At 37.9% G+C, this 16011-nt stretch overlaps 1 protein-coding gene across 2 annotated transcripts in view; it reads right to left on the bottom strand.

The window, feature by feature from the left end:
- Positions 1–16011, bottom strand: part of MGAT5 (alpha-1,6-mannosylglycoprotein 6-beta-N-acetylglucosaminyltransferase) — a 133928-nt gene that overhangs the window by 12679 nt on the left and 105238 nt on the right. For both annotated transcript variants that reach the window (XM_075757178.1, XM_075757179.1), the window contains 4 exons: positions 13353–13502; positions 5581–5727; positions 1592–1708; positions 692–766 (listed from right to left, as the gene is read on the bottom strand). In XM_075757178.1, coding sequence (XP_075613293.1) covers positions 692–766; positions 1592–1708; positions 5581–5727; positions 13353–13502 — 489 coding nt within the window. The remainder of the gene's footprint in view (positions 1–691; positions 767–1591; positions 1709–5580; positions 5728–13352; positions 13503–16011) is intronic.

Here is a 16011-nt window from a genome sequence, read left to right as displayed (position 1 = left end):
AAACTGGAAATAGCTATGTTATGTTAACTACACTTCTGATCTGGAGCTGCGTTATTCTTTATTACTGTCTGTAATACTGTCCTCTTTCAGAAATGCAGGTACAGCAGCATGTGAAGTGCTCTCGAAAGAAATCCTGGAAGTGAATTGGTGTAACAGAAATATAGGTTATCCCTATCTCTCTTCTGCAGCAGCCAGAAGAAAAGGCAGAGCTGGCCACTCCCAACAGATCTGGCCTCAGGCAGAAGTCCAAGCCAACATAGAGTTTCTAGAAATCAGGATCCCATGTAAATCTCTGTAGTTTATTACTCCAACTCAATACCTTCTGCTCTCAGCTGGCAGTAATGCACGGGGACCAAAAGTCCTTTAAGTAACTGGTTTCCAAACCATTTAAGGTTTTATTGATTGAAACTAAATACTTAAAAAAATCCACCCAGAGGCTTTAGCCAAAGTGCAATTCTACCACAAAAGTATCTCTATATTATGTGATACTTTGTGATCCAAAGACTTTTTGTGTGCACACAGTTAAAGTCACATATACACTGAAAAACTGTGTTGCCTTTCTGCTTTGATATAACACCGACAACTGCACAGCTACTATTTCTACTTGAGCAGCAACAACACTGAGAAGCTTTAAAATGGAGAGCATAAACCAACATAAAACAAAAGATTCATCCATAGGAAGAGTTCATACCTGTCTTTCAATAAACGCATTCATCCTCTGAAGCATTCCCTCACATGTAAATTCATAGGGCAAATACGGGTCAATCTGTGGAAACACGGCGTGTTAAGTTTAGAAGGTTTTTTTGTTTAAATGAATTTGTGGTGCACTGTGTGGTACCAGCTTGCATTCCAAATACTACATTATAGCTTAAGTAGCAACAATAAATGCAAATAAACTCATTAACAAATCACAATTTCACAAAACCATCAACAGTTTAAGCTGGTTTTTGCTCCTTTGCAACAGCAATAGAAGTTGCTCAGTGCTCATCTTTAAGGAAACTCAGGATATACTGCAAAGTAATTGATATAAAGCTAGCCTAAGACCCTATGGGATTCTAGAGCTCCTGTTTTAACTAAGCTCAGTTCTGGAGTTGAAATGAAAAAGAAAACATTATCACAAAAAAGAATGTGATACCTTTGAAACTTACTTCAAAGTTTGCCCACCCCGCCCCCAGTGAAGTGCCCTCATTACAATTCCATGCCCTAAGTGCACAAGCACTTCAGTGGCTGTTATGTCATGGCTACAAAATCAGTCAAAAGAGTCGAGCATGTATTTGGATAGCCTGCAAGGCTCTAAGAATCAACAAGGAGACTTCCTCATGGAAAATATAGATTGTTGTAGAATTTAAATATGAAATTCACATTTCTATAAAAATCCACTCATGCTTTTTTTTTTCGGGTAAAAACCTGACATATCCAGTACTAAAACATGATAATCAGATACCACAGAGATGTAATAAAAGTTTTTCCCCCCAATAGGCTGCCAGAGTGCAGCACTCTGCTTTAATTAGACTAACATTAGGAAGCACTCTACATGCAGTACACAATACACCCTCAAGCATTGATGACAAATTGAGGATATATTTCTCACCTTTTGATTCAAAATTGATTTCACAGCCCTCTCAACTTCAGAAAGATCGTTGATGTCTACAGTCCAAACATGGGGCTTCCCAATGTAAACTTCAGCATAGGGATGCTGAGATGTCAACTGAAAGGAAGAAATTATATTGGTAAAAATTAATGTGTCAAGATATCCTTCCCTCTCTTCAGCAGAATTTTTGGATGAAATGCACTAGGATAATGCAAGAATTCAGCTAGAATCTAACAGCTGGGATCATTCCTTATGAGTTACCTTTCAGATTTTGTGTTTAAATTTAGAGAGTGAATGTAGTTGAAAAACTGAAAATCAGATAATAATGCAGATCACAAGTAACGCTTGTGCACCTCTCATTTGTGGGTTTGATCCTCATAATGACCCATAGTGCAGAAGACTTGATGCTTACTGAAATTACTTTTACAACGTGACCCTGCTTCCCCACAGCTCATTCACAGAGCAGCCTTGTGTTTTCACAACCTGTAATTGCTCCCAGCCCTGGTTAGACCTGTGTGACTGGCTTCAAGAGATGTCATCCTTGCCCTGTCTCACCTTCAGACAACATCCTCGCCCTGTTTTTCCTTCAAATTTCAAACATTTCCAAGCTTCTGTGACTAGTAGTGAATAAAAAATAATTTCTGCTGCTTAGATGAATTCTGACTCTCACTGCTGATAGCGTAAGAGTGACTTGACCTCAACAAGAGTGTTAACTGGCATTTTGCTCACTGCTTTGTCAGAAAACAAATTCAATAAATATCCAAATAGGTAACTAAGAAAAGTTATATTAGAGATTACTTTCAGAACAAGCAGGATGGCACTAAAAGTCATTTTTGTGACAGGTTGCACAGGTGTGAGAGGAACATGCAAATGGAGAGGAAGCAAAAACTGCAGAAGAGAGGGGATTGTTTCACAATGACCTCAGAAGAAAATTGCTTTTTAAATAAATACAAAAAACCCCCCTGCAGGATAGATTATTCCTAGACCATTTTTATACAGCTGCCTCTTTATGCATGATACAAAGAAAAAAATACAGACAGTGCAAAAGATCTGAAGTAGGAAACGATATCTGTTGCAAAGAACCTTCTCCTGCACTGGGCATATACCATACTTGCTCTCTTCCTCAAGCAAATGCAAGAAATTACTTTAAAAATTTTTTGCCTATTGCATTTTGCTTGTGGACAAGAGAAGCCAGTCTTGAAGTCACGTATGGGATCAGCTAGCACAAATCTGTGCTCTGAGACCAATGCTGCAGGGGACTCTGTGCCAGCTCCCAACCTTGGCTGCAGGGCAGCGTGGTGGCAAGGCCTTGCGAACTGGCTGGAAGACAGGATGCTTTCGCACCCAGGCAGCTCCCCGAGCAGCCCACTGCACCGTGGTCCCATCAGCGTATTTTAAATTCCTCCAAAAAGTCCAGTCCTTCTTGAAGACTGATATATTCTAACCTTTTTGCACTAGTATTTCTACTGCCACTAAAACCGTATGCACTTAAAAATTTGGGTTACCAAGGCTGAGTTCCCAGGGCACTTACATTTGCACTTCAGATAGACGTAGCTATGTTCCTATTGCTTTCAGTAACAACAAAAACCCTTCTACTGCACCTTTAAAAATATGAACATAAAACAGTGTTTTAAATTCCACAAAGCTTTAGGAGTTATGCCTTAGACCACTCTTTCTCTACCATCTCAGAAAGACAGAGAGCAATATTAAAACCAGATCTGATCTGGAAGACGAACAACAAAACTTCTCAGACTAGTAGCTGTTTCAATTATTCAGAATAACATTTTTACTGCACCAGTTATTCTGCATCTATACTCTCAAAAATATTAAGACATTTTCCTAATACTGAAATGCTTTAATTAGCTGAGGTTTAATGTTTTAGATATTCAGGAGATACTCCCTCTGCCCATAATTAAAATCTATAATGTCTTAGAAATAGATTTGGAATTAATTCTAATTTCAGGTCGTGGGTTTTTTTCCTTCCTAAAAGCAAAAAAATGAAAGAAACCACATCCACCAAGCACACATCTCATCCAGATTTAGCATTTTCTTCCTTGGGCCAGGGGCAGGGGGGTGGAGAGGAAGGGCAGGAATGGAGAACAAATATTGGTACAAATACTGGTACAAAACAAGCTGCTTGAAGGTGAGGGTTTTTTTCCCCAGCAAAATCACATCCCAAGATAAAACAACTACCGATCTAAAATGAAAAGTGTCATTTCCAATTTTTGTACTGAGTCTTCACTACAGGACCCCTATTTAGGGGGAGAGGGGAAACAGTTAACTCCCCCTTACCCAATAAATTCTACCTAGAACAAGAGAGAAACAGTGACTTGCAATGGTTACTTTACAGAAGTACTAAACACAGACTTTACCTTCAAATTCGTCTATGGATAATCAATTTGTTGAACTACAAAAGCTTTTTTTGTTCTCTTTTAACACTTGAAAAAAACAGAGAAGGATTTAAGGACTTTCTTAATCCCAAAGAACCAGCACGTGGATTACTGGCAATTGGATCTAAATGCAGTTGTGAAAACCAGTTAGAGAAAAGGTTACTCTTATGATAGGTCAGCAGAGCATGTGAATGCAGCAATATTCGTGATGCATGTTCACTGCATTATTTTGTACTGAAGCAGTCGATAGGGATTACTTTTCTGTGCAAGTCAGGTGCACAGCACTTCTGTTAGTGCTGACACATACCAGTGGGATTTAGCATAGCATTCCAAGAACTAAAATTCCTACTAAAGAGTTCGGTGGATCCTGATGATTTACTGAGCCTGACCAGTTATAGTGCCTGGGCACAGAACAACTGGAAATGACACAAACAGCCAAGCGACCCACCGAAGAAAAGCTTTGAAAGGTGCCAAGCCCAAGGAGAAAGTTTAAACAGACTATTTTCCCTTATTGCTATCTCATTTATTAGTAATACAAGCTGTGATAAGGGGCGAGTTTGAACTCATGTCCTGTACCTACTAAATGTATAACAAGCTGAAAGGCAATTACACTCCTGGATCATAAGATCATAAGGAATTTATGTTACTGGTTTAAAATGGGAAACTGTCCTTTGCTTATCAACTAGGTGGGGCTGCTCAGTATGCAATCTATATAGTCCAAGATAACTTGAACTGGGAGATACGTCTGTGCTAGGTTCTCATTATCTAAGTGTTACCAGAGAGCTTTCCCTTCAGATAAGTACATAAAGAAAATACGTGTATACACCTACGAACAAGCCATGGCCACAGGCAAAAGTGCTAATATCAGAAATGGCTCCACGACTGTTAAATGCTTGCAAGTGGTATAGGCTGAATTTTGCCTACAGTGAAGAAAAATATTCCAAAGTCAGTGCCAGGATGAGGGGGGCTGATTTACTTAGCCTCATTTTTCTCTTACTAGAGTCTAAACACACTGGTTGTTTTGAAAGCTTGAGGTTTGGCTTTCCTGTTCTCTTGAAGAGTCAGTTCTCTAAATGTCTTCACTGTTTAACCACAAGCACGGTGGGCTGTGACCATTAATACCTTAGCTCAGCAGTGCCTTAGGCAGGTCTTTTCTGGAGGGGAAAAAAAAAATAATTCCACCCACAAATGCCATTTTTATAATTTACTTAAACGCCTATTTATTTCCTGCACAGTACAGAGTAATGTTTGTTTCTTCAACAAAATAAAACCTCTTTCAAATGAAAGATCATGCATCAGATGATACGATCTGTTCCTGGGCAGAACATCAGGTTTTCACATGAACTTCAGTTTATGATCTATCAATAAGATTCAGCAGAACGTAGGCAAATCTAGAGGTAAAGCTTAACAGTGTTAATGACAAACTTTTATTATCCTATAAAAATAAGGGCTGATAATCCCATCAATGGCTAAAGAAAACGACAGTTGCACACCTTTTGCAATAAACTGAACATTTATGCATTTTTCATATATTGTGTTACTAAAAAGAAATCCACAATCATTTTCAATAAAGAAATTACCAAGATTGATTAAGCTTACCTCTCGGACTGTAGGTTTGCCTTTGAAAAATTCTGTATTTTTGCTACTTTTTGGTGGGTTAAATCTTAAATTTAGAAAAGCACATCCATTAGCAATAGCCTCTAAAGGAGCCGGCCCTTCATATGGAAATCCAAGACCAACGAACAGCTGAAAAATAGAAAACAAGGACTATGTTAATTTTTTTCTTTACAAAACCTGAAATCTAAGAGCTAACTTAAAATAAACAATAATGCATTCTAAATGTACCCAGCCTAAAAAAGAAAGTAACATTAAGAAGAAAATGGGAGAAATTCAGCAGCTCACCCCCTCCTACCCAAGCAGTAGGGGAATGTCCTGTAAAACACATTTTACAATAATCTTCTGTAATGAGCTGAGGTGGTTTTTCATGGAGCTGAGGCAACAACAGACCCTTTCAGTTGTTTTTTTTTGGGGGAAAAAAAATGTCATTTGGTGGTTTGATTGGTGTTGAAATGAAACTGCTGGGGCTCTCTTGCAGGCAGAGGTTTTACTGCAGCAACCTCATGGAACAGCTACACGACTGTTTTCCCCCTCTCTCCCACGTCAGCTCACCTGCTAGTTTTGCCAATACGAACATGCTCCTGCCAAACTGATTAAGTCTTCTAATTAAAACGGTAGATGGCAGCAAACAGCAGCTGAAGATGCTGCACCTAGGCAGCAACAGCTTGCATAAGAATTAAGAGGCTTCAACGCCTCCAAGGTAAATTGAAGGAGGAAAAATGCATCACAAAGCTATTCTTACATCAGCCGAGACTACAGGTGCTCTGGAAAAGGCAATGGTTTCCTCCAATGTAAAGAAATCTGGTATTTTTTCAGAGTTGTCTAGCTTTTATTTGGATCTTGAACCCCTCTCCTGGCCCAACATAATTAAAAAGCCTGAATTAAATACAGGATTCTTCATCTTTATTTGAAAGTCTGTATTATGGGAGAATTACAAGCTCTGATTCATAACGGTGATTTCTCAGAACTGCTGAATTACTTAATATGTGTGTGTATATATACAGCTACTGCTCTTTTCAAGAAAATAAAGAATAATCTTCATAACTATTAGGATCATGTATTCAGGATGTACATATTCAAAGAGGTCAAATGATACTATTCTGCATTAAATTTTCTGCAACATGGAAGTGAATCCTAGTAACAGGAGATTCAAAACTGAAGGCCCTTTCTAGGAGCTGATCTTAACATTGATGCATAAACCTGTAGTCAGTATTGTTGTGCACAGGCACTGCAGCATCAATCCTCTCTGACCCATAGCAACAACAGAATAAATACTGAGTTGGCTCATTTTAAAAAGAAAGCGAACACTTCTCAGCATAGTTGAGGACATACAATTTTCCCTGCATGGAGCTGGATATTGTTATTTCAGTTTTCAATTTTAAGGTTAAAAAGTCACCTACTTGCAAAAAGTTCCTCAGCTATCTCACAGATTTAAATCTTACAGGAAACTCTCCAGTGGCTGATAAAAAAAAAGATCTGGAAGACTACTTCCACTAAAGCTAGATTATCTCAATTTGGTTTTTTTATATATGGTATAAGACACATTACCTTTCAGTCTGAAAAAATACATACTAAATTTGATCTTAAAAGAGGCTTAATTTAAAGAAAGGTAATCTCTTGAAAATAATGAACAGACATAAAACCATTTCATGCAATCTGCACACATGATATTATTTATTTAAACTACTCCTTAGTTCAGGCAGAAAACCAGCTGAGAACCAGCAATTAAAACCATCTGAAGTATCAATTCTCCTATGATCCTGTGTTTGTCTGTTATGTGGAGAATGCTGGTTTGCTTGCTTCGTTTTTCACTTTTTTAATAAACTGCCGCTGTGCACTGCTGAACAGTTCTGTGTCTGGTCCGTTTATTTAGGAGGAAGCTCCATGGGGAAAGAAACATGGGCTTATGTTTTGACAGCACAGAGTGCACACTTAATCTATAATAAATAGCTTACCACCTGTTTCGCATCCATTTTCCAACCTTACCTCTTACACCTTTGAAGAAAGAAACAAGGATCTGTCTGATTGCTAGAATGGTGCATGTGCGTGTGCTGCCTGTTGGCCTGAGGTTCCAGCCTGGCTCACAGCTGCCCACAGCCCCCCACTGCCTTCTTTCAACCCTCCAAAATCTTCTATCACTCTCCATCATATCGTCATCAGGTCAGCTGAAACTCCTAAACTGAATCTAGACCCTGCTCCTGAAAATTGCACTTTATTAATGTTTCCTGGTTAGGGAGCTAGTATTATTGTATGGTATAAAGATCAAAACTGAGGAATATCTTAATTGCCTCAAGAAAGTCACATTCATTATGATGGAAAAAGCAAGCATTAGAGAACACAGGTCATTTCTGTAACTCATTCTTATGATGCTCTAGTTTGCTAATCCTTTGAATTACATGCAGCTTGTTATTTCCAGAAAGGCCAAAACAATCTGTCAAGGTACTTCCTAAAAGTATGCAACAAATGATGCAAGGCACTAATTGAAAAAGACGTGGAGAAAAAAGAAAGAAAAAAAAAGAAAAAAGTAGAAATAACAGGCAATAATTTTAAGGTACTAGTGAAGCAAGCATCCATCCTCAGTACAGTTGAGGCTGTGTGGAAGACAAAGCGCTCTCTCACAAAATGATAAAAATTTACAAGACTGTAATTCCACTATTATGTGATATAAATGCACACTATTGCCTCCACGTAAGGTTGCTGACTATGGCTTTTGGGGTCCTCTCTTACCGGACACTGTGCCTGGTAACAGAATCCACTGTGGGCAGCTACCTTCACCTTACGGCTGAAGATGCAAAACTTCAAATTTGACAATGTTGGCAACTTAACTGTGGGTACACACAGTTCAAAAACGTTAGCCCTGATCTTGCTTTGTTAGCTGCAGCAGAATTGCTATGCAGACTAGAATTCCTTTATGCTCATGCCACAGTAGGCTCTGTATGCTAACACCCCATACAACGAGATGATTGTCAGAAGTTTGCAGTATTAAAGTATATCTACAGGGGAGAACGGCAAATAAATACAGGTGTAAAATGATCATGGTAACAGCAGTGTGGGTTTTTTTAAAAAAAAACAAAACAGTTCCTTGTTTCCAAATTTTTCTACCCAGGTGTGTCTGTGCCTACAGGTATGCATGAATCAAGAAAGGGGATTCATATCTGCAATCTCACTTGCCCAACTTGAGTAAAGCAGGTGTTGAAACCCTTCAGCAGGAATACTTTGGTTTTTGTAAGAAAGGCTCCTCAGGAACCTTTTCTGCCTTTGCAGTGACCTGAACTCCTGGTTTGGAATTTCAGGCTTTTGAGCTGGCCACCCAGCATCAGACCAGCCAAGACACCATTCTTTTCTGATTATAATATAGGCAGTCCTTTCATGCTGTAGTAGCTAAATGGAAACTTCTCTGACGTGAAACGTGCTTCACAGCCACTCCCATGAAAAGAGTGGGGTTTTCTTTTATTTTTTGGAAACCACTGACTTTCAGTTTGCACTAAGCAATTTATTTGGGGCATTTATGGCACCAGATTGGACTATTATTAAAATGATTACTTGAACAAACAGTCTTTCTAAACTATAGCCAAAAGTATAAAATAAGGAATGAATGTTTTACTTCACTGACTGTAATTCTGACTAGCTGAATATTTAAGAGAAAAATTTCATATTTCAGAGACTAAATAGGAGTGTTTATCTTCTCCTCTCCCCTTTCTAACATTACTGCACTTTATCTAATATATTCTGTTGGGTTGGCAGGTTTATCACCACTTTTGTATGCCACCTTACTGAACTTATATTTTCTCTTCTGAACTACAGAAGACGAACTGTAGCAAAGGCTGTTAACTATCTTGATACATTTATTTCATGAATATAAAATACTTTCTGGAAAAGTCAATCCTTTTGTGATTGAAACAACTTTAGATTAGAAACACTAGTTAAATGTCTTTTCAGCTGATTTTGTGGAGCATGTGGAAGTAAAAAATATATTACTTCGTAAAAGGCAATATAAAATAAAGTTTGTTTTCCTATTTCTGCTTATCCAACATTGCAACAGGATTTTTCCCAACCTGTCTAAACAGGGTGTTGCTCCTACTTTTATTAATCACCATTTAGTAACTGTAAATTCCACTTAGTAAAAGAATTTGGATTCCCTCAAAAACTCACAGTGACTCGAAGTAAAAACTTGCATCTGAAACTTCCTCAAAAGGAGGAGTATTTCTCAGGAATTCAGTACTGGTTCTTCCAAGAGAGTCTGGTCCAACTCCTCCAGCTGCCCACTTGGCAAGAAGCCATGTAAGTTGGCAGGAAGGCTGCCAGCTCGCCTACCCTATTTTCCTCTGATGTGATGAATGGCTTTACATCTTCTCATTAGGAACTGGTGACATGTCTCGTTATTGTCATGCACTACACAGCTGAACTAGCCATGATGAATCTCAAACAGCCCCCTCCTGCTTGGAAAACACACTTATTCTGAAGTGTGTTGCTTTATAGTACACACCCGAATGAAATGGCAGCTGCATGTTTTTGGGAATAACTGTGTCCTATACCAACTAGTGCAGAGAGACCACATACATTTTGGGAATGCAAAACTCTGATCAAGAATCACGACTGAGCTGTCACCTATCGGTATTTTGCTGTCTAAGGGCAAAATGAAGCAGTGCAACATAAAATGGCACTTCTAAGTACACTGAACTGTGTGATCTGTTAAATTATTATTTAGCTCTGACTTTATGAAAACTAGATCATTTGTCAGCTGACCTAACAAAAACTTGCTAACACAATGTTGAAATCACAAACAATGAAAGACAATCCTTACCCTTGGGTCTGAAAACATATGTTTAAGAAAAAGAAGAATCTGAGAGTTTCTGGAAGCATAAAGCTGGTTACTTGGAGACAGCAAACAGTGGGCCTAGATGGTTCAAGTGAACATTGTACCCACAGATGTTACCATCCCTGAGTGACGGCTCCCATTATTCACATACTTTCAGCACGCTGATTGTCTAGTGACAAAACCCCGTAACTAAATTCATTATGGGGCTCTGGTCACGTTGCCTAGTGATTAAAGTGATTATGATTAAAAAGTGTCCTTGAACATCACTGGATGCATGTGCACACATACACGAGGATCCTCAGGGAACAAAGCTCCTGTTCAAGTCAGCTTGATTTTACTGGAAAACCTGCACTTATTTTGGCAATTCAATCCATGATCCATTTGATATAAACACAATTGGCCCACACGTGCAGCAGGTGGCCAGCAGAGACAGGTGAGTGGTGTTTTATGCTAAGCTATGTTAAAGGATTGTCTCTTAAAGGATATCAAAATCTGCAACTGTGAACGTACAGGCAACAAGATGACTTAGAGCAAGTATGTCTCTTGATCAACACTGAGAGGCAACCATATGCTAAGGCAGAACAGCCAGCGTACCGATGAGATACTAAACATCAGCCAGAAAAAAACCCAACACAAAACACAACCCAAAAATCCACCTCCAACTGAAAAAGTCCAAGCAAAGTAGATGGCAAATCTCAGTTTCCACTTTCAATCCCAGGATGCCGCTGTTTTACTTTTTCTGTTAAACTAGATATACTGGAACGAGTAAGTATTAGACAGGAATAATAACCAAAATTCATGATGCATTAAGCCATATTTAATTTCATTTTGTTGCAACATCAGAAATACATTGCGCTCCCATTTGCCTGACAATAATAAGTATTAGGAGAAGCAGATGGACTCTTAACTGCTTATCATCAGGTCAAAGTTTTCTTAGCCTGGCTGCATCATAAATAAATAATTTCCTTAAAAGGAAAACAGCTTTTGTCATTTGCAAATCTGCTAACAAAAGTTCAGAAAAGCCATACGAAACTACTGTTTGCAGACTTAAAAAAAAAAAAGTTTATTAAGAAAGATTGTATCAAAAACATAATATGATAAAAACACTGGCTTCCTGATACAGGGTTCTGAAACACATTGATGTGTTTCTCAGTGCCATCTACTAAAAATGCAGCAAATTCTCAAAGGATTTTCCCCAATGTTAGGAAGAAAAAAACCCAAACACCAATGCACAATAATATTAGAGAAAATCATTAAAATCTGAAATGCTTGCAGGACTTTGAAAATAGTACAGTGTAGATCCATGCTTTTCACAAACACAGAATTTGTGAAGAATAAGCAACATACTGATCTCGGTAGTACTTCACAATCACAAGATAATATCTTCCATCTGATATTGCAATTAATAGTCAAAAACTGAGTGAAACTAGTCTGGCTACTTCCTGTGTCACAAACCCCATGTAACTGCACTGGGCTGAGCTGCATAATATCTATCTATCAACTTGAATTTGTCCTAAATTGAATGTGTCCTTACATTGCATATTAGGGCACAGCAAATATAACTGATAATTTAGTGTAATACATGTAAGATGACTGATAAAGAATTAGAGGAAGACTTACTCAAACATAACCATGATTGTGAACCGTACTTTGTAAATTATAAGGACTTCTGTAATTCTACAGGAAGTCCATTAGCTTATTTTGCTATTGCAGTGAATAGAACACTTTTTTTTTTCCTCCAGAAAGACATGACTGTTTGTGCTTGGGGTTATTACAATGTCAATATTCTTCCCATGTTAGTACTATGATTAACACAGTGATTTCATACTCCACACAGGCAAAAGCTGTGTAATCTTAGTATTATCTATGACGAAAGTAAATGTTGACGTTTTAATCTGCAACATTATGTGTGTCTGTATGCATCGAGTACATACACACAGCGGTTGCCTTTAAAAAGTCATAATTTGCCAACAGCTGTCACACAGAGATGTCAAATTACCATCATTTCCCCAAATATTTCAAAAAGGAGATCTCTGCAGTTGTGTGGGAAGACTGGGAGGTGCTTGCTTTTTTCTTTTCTTTTTTTAATAGACTCTTCTGTAGAAGTGCACAGCAAGAAACTATCAACAATGGGGAGTAAGTGGTGCAGTTCCACACATTTTGCTAATTTTCAACATACAAACCACTGCTTTCACCAACTGAAAGTTAAACATCCTATTCAAATGTAATCTACTAAAGTGTTTTAACGTTGTAAAGTGCCACAAAGATTATGGGAATGGCACAGAAAACTTCACAAAGCATTCTAACTATGGGGACAAAAGTTTATTTATTTCAATGTGTATACTGTCCCTTATCTTGAGTTCCCTGGACTATGGGGCCACAGGCAAAGCACGCCACAAAAAGCATGCTCTTTTGCTCGCTTGCTCTGCACAGCTGAAGCAGAAGAAGGAGCTGAATGGTGAATGAAGTCCGTGCCTTTCTTCTTTTCTCCCCCCAGAGAGTGGGGTCGCTGTAGGTTAAAGTCATTGGTAGGACAAAGCAAGCATGCCTATTCTACAGCTTTCAGATATTACCTGTCACATCAGGGATGTAAACCAAAGCACATTCTCAGCTGATAATCTCCTTGAGCTGAATATCAAATTTAAGAAAATGAAAAATGCATTTATCCATATTTCTCAAGCTGATTGTTAAATGTGTCTGTGACTGTAGGTTGTCATTCTAATTTTCTAATAATAGCTGTCAATCCACAAAACATGGACGTGATAAAAAACGTGTTCTTAGCACACAGAAGACAACTTAAGCTCCTTTACATTTGGTCTTTTCTTTTTCCAATGCTTTTAAATTAGGAGCTCATTCGCAAGAGGTGAAATGCATGCACTTCAGATACTGTCTATCTGTAGTTATTTTTGCCACTACTCCCTCTTGACAAACTTACTTTGGTTTCTCGGAGTAGAAACTGCAAATCCCGCCCGCTGAGTATACCATGGTTTTTTACGTAGCTGGGAATATAAATAGTGCTTGTCCCATGAACAGTTCCATGGACTTCCATATAGGTGTGGATGATGTCCAGATAAGCCTTCTTATCCTGTAACAGCAACAATAAAATATTTTCAGTCTTTACACATTTCAAGCAGGAGTATTTAGAGCTGGTTCTTATCTCCTGTACCACAAAAGCCAGAAAGAGAAGCTGTTCACTCATTCTTATATGATTCCAGTAATATTTGATCTTTCATTACATTATCGGTTTTGTTTTCTACTCGATTGGAAAAAATCTGCAGCTTTTTTATTCATAGTAGAGGTATAAATAAATCAATACCAAGGTCCTATTAATTTCTAATTGGACAAAAAACAGGTCACCATCAGATAGCTGTAATCTCAGTGTGCCTAAACAATACTTGGCCTAAAAATACTAAAAAACCTCATTTTGAAATATCAGATTTTCACTTGTTTTTTGTCAGAGATGCAAAATAATAGTTAATTTATCTTCTTTGTGAAGAAAAGGGTGAATCTCACCTTAGTAAGATGCACTCTTGCCAGCTGAGTAACTGAATACACACCTTTATCTAAATACCTAGTATCTGCGTTCCATGAGGTATCTACGAATATTCCACTCACCTAAAGTTTTAAAGGTATTTTGGAAAAGACCCACAGAAGAGTAATGGCTTTAGTATCGCATTAAAAAAAATAAAAATAGTACACCATCCTAGTTTGCAAACAAGAATTACTTTAATTTTCAATGCCATATGTTTTTTGAGTTTTAAAGACTACTAGCATTCCAAAAGCAATTAGCTGTAGACTGTATTTACAGCCAGTATGCAGCACAGATCAGAGAGACTTTCCCTCAATATTTGCACATAGTCTTAGTAATAGCTCTAAAATCAGGCAACAAGTTTCTGTACTTCTTGGCAGCAAGATAGTTTTTAGGAATTCTACTTTCACTCACCATTTTTGTCATGTAAATTCTGTACACTGTTACCCCACAGCCTTGTGTGAAAGCTGGCCAATAATTTTACTGAAGTTCGTTCAAAGGGCAAGTAGACTGGTGAAAAACCTGTCTTTTCAAATCTTGCAGGAGCAATAAGGTATCAGGCCTAGCTGAATGAACACTATCACTTCCTAAAACATCCTTGCTAAATTAACTGTTGGTATCCGTTTGAATACACAGGGTATTTAATGCCACATAACAACTGGCTTCCAGCTTTAGCTTGCTCTACTGGTGATAGTGTTTGTGATGAAGTAGATGATTGCCTGCCTCGTTATTAAGTCGCCCTGTTCTGGTAGCTATGCCAAAGTTGCACCCATCAGACAATGTCCTGGGCTAAGTATTACATAAACCAGCCAACAAACGAGACAAATGTGCTTTTGTGTTTGATGTGGTTGCTGTTATTGTTAATTAACACAAATTATTTAAAAAACTAAAAGCTTGCTCTGTTTTTTATTTTTCCTTTTACTTCAAATTTTAATTACTCTGAAAGAGATGTTCTTCCCATTATTTGTAAAGCAGCATAATTAGGAACTGTTGAGAAGCTCATATATTTTGTTTAGAGAAAATCCACTGTAGAACTTTTTCTTTGCAAATGTGCAGGAGAAATACAAATGGAGTACCCTGGTCTTGTTTTCAGAACACAGCAGTGGTCTGTTGCTGGAGGCACAGCTTAATCCTGCCTGCCTGGCTTTTCCTATGAGCAGAGCCTATGAGTTAGGCTTCAGTGTTCTGAATGGGAGGAGAAGGCAATGAAGCACAGGTACTACTGCCACGATCTGTCTACAGTAAGAACTCTAATGCACATGACTCGGATTTTATTGGCTCATATCACACAAACTGATGACATGAATGCACTCTAACTCAAGAAAAGTGTTGGCTGTAGGACTGTTAAGATTTTATATAGGCTCAAAAGAAAAATCCATGAATCATTACTGAACACAGAGACGAAACTTTTGCCCCAAGAAGTCCATGAGCCACTGGCGGCTGTGAAACATGTCCGATTTCACATTCTTTCTTACACATCAAGTTTTGGCTATTTTTGGAGTCAGAGTACCGGACTAGATAAACCTTTGATCTAAACTGGCCTTGCTGCCATCTTATTATCTTTATTAGCTCATTTTCAAAGATGAATGTAAAACGGACCAAAAGAAACGTAACATTTTCGTGTGTCTCCTGTTTATACATGATATCAATAAAAATCTAGTGGGATTCTGAGAAGCATCTGTGAAGTTTGTTGCTTAAATTCTGCTAGAAACACTCTTTGATACATCCAATGGACCTTGAACTTAGCACAAGGTATTCTCCAAATCATCTCCCTTCAACATCCATGTGCTGTCCTCTATATAAATACCAGCACTTGATGACTACAAAACAGGGAATATAGGATTTAAAAAAATAAAAAATAAAAAATGAGTATACTAACATAGGATGAAAAGAACAGGCTTCCATGCTGTATTTACAGTAGGATTTTTAGGAAGCAGAGGGAGGGTTTTTACTTAAACCATTGAAGTTACAAAAACATACCACACTGAGCAGACAAACAAATCATATTTAAAATGAATATATAATGAATCAATACAATTTAGGAAGACAAAGCAAAAGCAGTGAT

Source organism: Balearica regulorum, chromosome 6 (genome assembly GCF_011004875.1).
Source record: "Balearica regulorum gibbericeps isolate bBalReg1 chromosome 6, bBalReg1.pri, whole genome shotgun sequence".
Lineage (NCBI taxonomy): Eukaryota > Metazoa > Chordata > Aves > Gruiformes > Gruidae > Balearica > Balearica regulorum.
Note: the sequence above shows the minus strand (reverse complement) of the source record. Positions and strands in the feature narration are given on the sequence as shown.